Raw genomic sequence first — 7,713 nt, 5'->3', positions numbered from 1 at the left:
TAATTGGTTCATGATTTAGGTTCAAAGAGCCCTACACAAAATTTGACCTTTTGTGCCTATTGCTAGAAATTAAGAGTTAGCTCACACATTTTATGTTCATTGTTTTTAGGAAACAAATGGACGAGGAGCCATGGATGGTGGGAGGGAAGTACCAAGTTCCTACTTAAATTCTGAGAGGTTGATGGAAGTCAGAGAAACTCATGACTAGAATACGGAGTTTGTTGCTCTCAGACTAATTACTAGTTTAACAGGTGAGTCAGCTGCCCCAGCCTCCACTGTTCAAATCTCATTCTCCCCTCTCAGCCTCCTCAAATTCTTACCCTTCGTCTTCAGAATAAAGTTAGGGAGCCCCTTTTATACTATCTAATTCAGTCTTCCCAGTTTTATGGATGAGGAAACTGAATTCCAGCAAGGGCAGGGTTTATATTATTGGGAGGCATATATCACCTAAGTTCTAGAAAAATTGCAGTGACTTCATTTAGCCTCCCTTAGCTCTGAAAGGAGAGGCAGCTCTTTGGGAGCTGTTACCCGAAAGATCGGGGTTCGTCTGCCTGGCAAGTAATCACTACTCCACAGAGGACACGGGTCTTGATCTGTAGGGGTTTAATCATTTGCAGCAGAAAGTGAGAACACCTGGAATGTTCTCCAAAGCAGCATCTCCCCAAGGGAAAGTGGCTTGGGGTTTTTATGGGGTAGTAGAAAAAGATGTGTCATCCCATGTGGGGGCGTAGTTAGTTGTCATGCGCGCACACAGGTCGCATGTCATGGCAATGAAGTTATAGCACAGGTGCCCGGTACCTGTGAAACGCACACACCTGCCCTCCCAGGCTCCCCAGTCGGAGTCTCTGCATGGCCTGGGCGGGCCAGTTGGATGAGAGTCAGATGGAGTCACGCTTCTCCACAAGTCCCCGCTGAAGAATCAAGTCCCATAGTCAGCACTGTCCCCCTACTAAGCTTTGTCTATATTTTCCTTGATTTGAACAAATTAAGCCTTATTTTCGTTCGTTAGCTCCTGCTTAGTGGAGAACCACTGGAGGGAGTGATTGCATTGTGTGTAGGGAGGAGATAGAGGAATGTGGGTGGAGCTTGTTGAGGAGATTGGATGAGAATTTCAGACAAGGTTTTATTTGAAGTAATGATTGCCTCCTTATTTTCCTCCCATTAGTAGCGACTCTGCCTTTGAGTTTCCTTTGAGTTTCTGGGACAGTGGCCTCAGGCTACACATCACTATATGCGTGAAAGGTGGTGTATACACAAAGGAGGCCCTAGGGTACAGAAAAGGCTTTTGAAAGTAACTTTACTAAATTGTTAATAAGCACTGAGGAAGTGTTAGTGTCCATCCCAGGACTACAAGATAAATAGAAACCATCTAGGCCTTTACCTTCAATTTAGAAGTAAAACAACAAAGCACCTCAAGAACTAAGCCAGATGTAAATGATGTGTTCAAATATGACACCTCTAAGCTGATGGGGACAGGATTAGAATGCATTAGAATGCGCATGTGCGGAAGAAACTAATGAGTGTACAAACACAGGCCTTGGCCAGACCATGAAAGAAATTTAAGAGTGGATAAATATGTAAGGAAGAGCCTGGAGGGGTTAAAGAGATGAATGACAGACCCTCATTTTAGGAAGATTGGAGATGTGGGGTGGGTGTGGGGGGAGAGACCCTGGTTGGGAAACTTTCCCATCACTCCTGGGGCCGTGATAAGGCACTGAGCTTCCAATTTCTCATCTGCCTCCTGTATTGTGGGGTTGTCTATCCATGGGCAGAATGGAAAGTTCTCCACCCACTATTCACTCATCAAATTGCTCATTTTTAATTCTGGAAACACTCTATAAAACAGATTGGATTTGTTCCAGACTGTGTTCCCTCCTAAAGAAGCCATTAGCCTGACAAAACGTAGGGGACAAGATGTACTTAGCCTTTCTCAATTGTACCACCCTGTTCTAGAATGAAGCAGAAGCAAAACATGCAGGTAGCAGGAACTTGGAGTTTGCTGTTCCCTCTGCCTAAAATACTCCCCTTCTCTCAGTTCTCTGCTCAAGTATCACCTCCTTCCTGACCACCTTTCCTAAAATATCACCTTTTCCCCTTGATTCTAGATTTTTTAAAAATTTTATTTGAGCACTATCATGCGAGAGTATTTAAGTTCCACAAAAGCATGGCCTGCAATGGTGGTGTTTTCAATGCTGCCCACAAACGTGCTGGCAAAGTGTCAGGTGCCCCAAAACTTACTGGATGAATGATCTATGCACAGAAGGGGAGGGTGGCTGCCAAAGCAGCCTCTGCAGTGCATAACCAAGTGTGTGCTCAGAACCACACCCCTCCTTAGCAGGGGCGTGCATCTTGATGGGGGCCAGATTGGTGAATGGGTGGGGCAGGAGCGCGTTAAAGCAGTTTCTGCTCTACTTTCATGGATCTCTCAGTCCCTCTTGGCATCCTTGGAGTAATCTTGAAAAGATTTCATCCATTTAATGGGGACACATACTTCATTTGGTGAACGGGAGGATTAAAAAATGAGTTTTTTTTTTACTAGGTACTGTGCCTTACACCTGTAATCTCAGTGCTTTGGGGAGGCTGAGGTGGGAGGATCATTTGAGGCTGGGAGTTCAAGACCAGCTTGGGCAACACAGCGAGACCCCATTTCTACAAAAAAATAAAAATTAGCAGGGCCTGGTGGCATGTCACTGTAGCCCTGGCTACTAGGGAGGCTGAGGTGGGAGGCTCGCTTGAACCCAGAAGTTTGAGGCTGCAGTGAGCCATGACGATGACACTGAGCTTCAGCCTGGGCGACAGGTTGAGACTCTGTCTCGAAAAAAAAAAAAAAATAGTTTTGATGGCATCTGAGGTATGAGGGGCTTGAGGCACATCAACCTGTGCTGCTGTGACAGGGAATGACCTTCAGGCCAAAACGGATCCCAGCCTGATGAAAAGTCTCTTTCCATGCTATCCTGAATATTTGTGTATCAATGAGAAGTTTTTATTTTTAAAGAGGAATTTTGGCTTTATTTCTCTTGATTGGGCAAAAATAGAGTTTTAACTCTCAGCAACCGAATCTTAATCCACAGAGAGGAAGGGTTTTGCATAGAAGGCAGTGGAGAATCACTGGGGGAAAAAAGTAAAACACACAAAGCACCAGTTCTGTGTTAACCAAGGCTTCCCAAGAAATAGTTGGAATTATGATGCAGCCGAGATTCAGTGGTTGCCAGAAACCCAGCCAGCATCTGCACGTTGTTCGCTGGGTGCTCACCCCTCAGCCTCCTAATTGCTGCTTTCCAAGGTGTTAGCTAAAAAGAGCCCTGTTGCCTTTCCTCCATTCTGGCTCCGTTCCCTAGAGCAAGTTCCCCAAATCATCTAGGTGGCAGGCACTCAACAGTCTGAACATGAGCCACCGGTTGGGAATTGAAATTTGAGCGAGGCATAGTCCCAGCTAAAGCTTTGCAACTCCAAGTGTGGTCCATGAACCGTCAGAATTGGCATCTCCCAGGAGCTAGTTAGGAAATCATTTTCAGGGCCTCCCTCCAGATCTACTCAATCACAATCTGCATTTGAAAAAGATTCCCGTGATAAAGCCTGCACATTTAGTTTGGCTTCAAAAAGAGAGAAACAGGTGATTCCAGTACAAAACAGCAAGGGAAGTGAATCGGGATCATCCCTTCTACCGCTAAACAGCAGCACGTGCTGTTGAGTTAGCTCCATTGTACTATGACCAGTGCTTACTGAACTGAACGTTCCCACCTCTGAATGGCAGATTTTGAAGATGAGATTCCGTTTATTTAAAGGCACCCTTAGATCAACCACTTGCAATTAAACCAGCCCTGCTGGAGATTCAGTCTCCCCCATGGAATCTATATAGCTGTCTTCCTGTGATTTAAAGCCACCACTGCTATTAATACAAAAGGAAAAGACTTCCAGTCTCACCTCAAGTGGAAACTGGTGCTTCTAGTTTTTTCAACAATAGACTTGGCTTTGCACAGAAAACGGCACGAACCTGAAAACAATGCAATCAGAGATTTAAGTGGAGCCCGTTGGCTTCTTTTAGTAATCTTATGCTAAGAGGTGCAAAGATAGGAGTGTTAGATTTCAGACACTGCCTGGCAGCCAGGAAACTGTTAGTAAGGAAAGCTTAAACTCCCAAAGGTGGCACTGAAGACAAAAAAGCTTTTGTGGGTATATTGAAACTGTTGTTTTAAAATTTTATTTATAAATAAAAGATATATACATATGTACTTTAACCTAATGTGATTAATAGGTTTCATTTTGTACAAAACATTAAGTCCATAGTCCTGTGTCCATGATGAGGTATCCGAAGAATGGAATAGTATAGCGTTAGGCCCTCTATGTCCCTTCTGGCTTCTGCAATAGAAACTCCTCGAGGGCCAACTTTCACACCAAAATAAGTGAGAAAAAAGATAAAGCCCATTTATGCATGAAGAAATGTAGATATGAGTTAATCAGGTTATTTCATTCCATAAAAGCCACTATAGCTGCTGGTATTTGCATGGCTCTAAGTTTCTTTTAAGAGCCTCATTCAAACATAGCAAGAAATATATTGGTCTCTTGGAGTTTGCATGGCACGGAGTTAAAACAGCAGAAAAAAAATATAATCATTATATCGATGCCAGATTCATCAGTATCTTAGAATATTGTTGTTTCAAGGTGTTAAGCTGCTTTTGAGCCTCTACTTGCTGATTTCAACTTGTTATTTTCTCTGGTCCACACGATGCAAATGCCCCCTTTATCTTCTTCAGCGAGAAATATGACAAGCTTGTCACTCCATAAGAGGACCCCGATCCCCCTGTAGAGAAAAACTAAACTCTATTAAGAAGAAAACCGATTCCAACCTGAAGGAATTGTCCAAGGAGTCTAGTCTGGCCACAGGAAAGGAAGACCGCCCTCCAAACTAGCCACAGGAAGGTGCCTCCGGGGTTCCAACTCCGAGCGGGGCGAGTCCTTTGTCACTCAGCACTCCCGACGCGGGCGCCTTGTGGGGCGCGGTCTACAGGTCGGAGTCGCAGGGCAGCGAGCTCTGGTAGGGCTGGGTGCTGCGCGAGGAGGCGCCGTGGGAGTCGGCCGGCTGCTCCCGCTCCCCATCCAGCACGTTCGCGGGGTTGGCGTAGGCCTTGGGCGGCGGCCGCGGCATGGGGAAGCCCACTTTGGCCTTGACCCCGGTTCCTTGCTGCGCGGGCGGCGGCCGGTGCTGGCCCCCGCTGTAGTACTTGATGGCGGGCGTGAGCGCGGGCTCCGGCCAGTCCACGTGGACGGTGCTGATGCTGCTGCGGCGCGGGCCGGCCGGGGGCGCCTTGCGGCGACGCCGACAGTGCTCCTCGCACCAGGGCGCCAAGCTGAGCGCCAGGGAGAAGCCGCCCAGCAGCAGCAGGCAGCTGCCCAGGTAGCCCAGCACCAGGCTGTAGCTGACGTGCACCGTGACCGGGCTGGCAGGGGCGGGCAGGACGGTGCGGTCCTGCAAGAAGTGGTTGTACCAGGACACCGGGATGAGGCTGAAGAGGCCGGCGGCGAAGAGCACGACGCCCGAGAAGCCGGCCAGCACGCAGTGGGGCTCGTCCCGCCAGCAGCGCACGCCCAGCGTCGCCAGCAGCAGCCCCAGGGCCGTGGTGGCCAGCGACGTGACCATGAGGCCCCGCGCCACGAGCACGGGCTGGGCCGCGAAGTAGCCCCACTCGTCCGGTTGGCCGCACTCGCGCTCGCGGCTGCTCTGCTCGCGACACATGTCCCACAGACCCTGGTACAGCACCACGTCCACCGGCTGGTCCAGGAAGCCCTTCAGCAGCCGCCAGCCAGGCGCCAGCGTGCTCGTCAGGTTGAGCAGCAGCCCGCAGGGCGCCAGCACCATGCCGAGCGTCATTACCACCGGCGTCCGCATCCCGGACCAGCCGCGCAGACGGCGTCCCCGCCCCTCTCCACCGGCGCTGCCGCCCTCGCCCCGCGCGCCCCGGGCTCCGAGCCCCGAAGTGCGCCCCGCTCGCTCCCCGCCGCTCTTTGTCTCCTGCGCGGGACCGTCCCAGTCCCCACTCCTGCGTCCTGCCGCTCCGCCCTCCCGCTGGCCCTAATCGAAACCAGCCCGCGGGCGGGTCTGACCGAAACCGCGGGCCCAGGCGCGGGCGCGCAGAGCCGGCCAAACCCGGCCGGTGGGAGGGACGGAAGGGACGCGAAGTGCGCTTAGGAAGCGGCCGGGCCACCTCTCGCGCGGCAGGCGAGCTGGGGCGCCCAGCCGCGGGGACACCGCAGCCCGGCCCCCGCCGGAGCAAAGGTCGCCCCGCCCCTGGCTCCCTGGCCGGCCGTGGGCGGGGAGGGAAGAGGCGGCGCCACACGCAGCGCCGCGCCCGTGCAGGTGGCTGCGCGGCTTCCTTGCTTCCCCGCGCGGATCTTCCAAAAGTTCTTTTCCCGACCCTGCGGATATAGCTTCTCCCTCCACTCCCAGCAGGTCCCCGATGGCCACCAGTTTTGCTCTGTAACTTGCAGCCACTTGCACCTGAGTGGGCGGCCCCGAGCCCTCCCGGCCCCTGGAGATGCGCGGGGTGGGCGTGCAGGAGCCCACCTGGTCCAGGAGCCCGTCCCGGGACGTTGCGTTTAACAAATCTTGTTTAATTTGTTTAATAAAGGCTCCTCAGTGCGCACTGAATTTGACTCAGAAAAATCAAAGCAAGTGTATTTCTGGGTTGAAGGGTTCCAAGAGGATTTACTTTCCCCTTTTCAGCCTTGTGAAAGACTGGAGGGTAGGCAAGGGAGGGGTGTTACTGGGTGTCCTGTTTAGCACACTTGGCAGCTTTGTCTAATTCTATAGGGTCCTGTGGCCTTCCATCCTCTTTGGGCTATTTTACAACTCTATAAATCATAGAAAATCTGTAGTATTGCAAATGACTTTTGCTCATAGAAATGCAAATGAGTTTGTCTCGGTGGAATGTAATTGATTATTGAGCAGTGGATTGACCAGTTTGGCATTGATTTGTCATTTTAACGTTCCTATTTGTCTATACCTGTGTTCTTTTTTTTTTTTTAATTGAGACGGGGGTCTCACCATGTTGCCGAGGCTGGACCCGAACTGCTCAGGGAGACGGATCCTAAGCTCAGCCTCCCACCCCCACACCAGTAACTGGGACTACAGGTGGCCGCCCACCCACACAGCTTCTTCGTATTTTCTTTTGAACTGGCATCATACTGCTTTCCTTATTAAATAATGAGTTAAATAACATCTTTCACACTTGTCATTCTACATTTGTGTGAGAATATCATAATTATGACTTTTCTAAAAATTATCCTTTACAATATTTTTCTGTATTTTCTGTCTTTACAATGGAAATGTATTACCTTTATAATTGGTTAAAATTAAAACAATTTGTCAAAGTTAATTGAGCATTCGTTTGAATATACGATACCAGGGATAGCCATCACTACTTAAAAAAATTTTTTTTAAGTTTAAAAAATTGTGAGAGCATACACATAAAGTTTACCATCATCATTTTTTTAGTGTAGAGTTCACTGATATTAAGCACAGTCACATTATTGTACTACCATCACCTCTATCCTTCTCCAGAACTTTCTTCCCAAACTGAAACTCTGTACCAGTTAAAAAATAACTCCCCTCTCTTCCTTTCCCCCAGAGCCTGGCAACCACCATTCTATTATACGTTTTGTCTCTATGAATTTGACTTTAGGTACCTCATCCAACTGGAATCATGCAGTATCTGT

General features: G+C 49.3%; 1 protein-coding gene across 1 annotated transcript; it reads right to left on the bottom strand.

The window, feature by feature from the left end:
• Nucleotides 1-5,002: 5,002 nt before the first annotated feature.
• Nucleotides 5,003-5,887, bottom strand: CLDN23 (claudin 23). Its single transcript, XM_012649826.1, has one exon. The coding sequence runs from the start codon at nt 5,885-5,887 to the stop codon at nt 5,003-5,005; it is 885 nt and encodes a 294-aa protein (XP_012505280.1).
• Between the last annotated feature and the right edge of the window lie 1,826 nt (nt 5,888-7,713).

This window comes from Propithecus coquereli, unplaced genomic scaffold (assembly GCF_000956105.1).
Source record: "Propithecus coquereli isolate 6110/MARCELLA unplaced genomic scaffold, Pcoq_1.0 Scaffold304, whole genome shotgun sequence".
Taxonomy (NCBI): Eukaryota; Metazoa; Chordata; class Mammalia; order Primates; family Indriidae; genus Propithecus; species Propithecus coquereli.
Note: the sequence above shows the minus strand (reverse complement) of the source record. Positions and strands in the feature narration are given on the sequence as shown.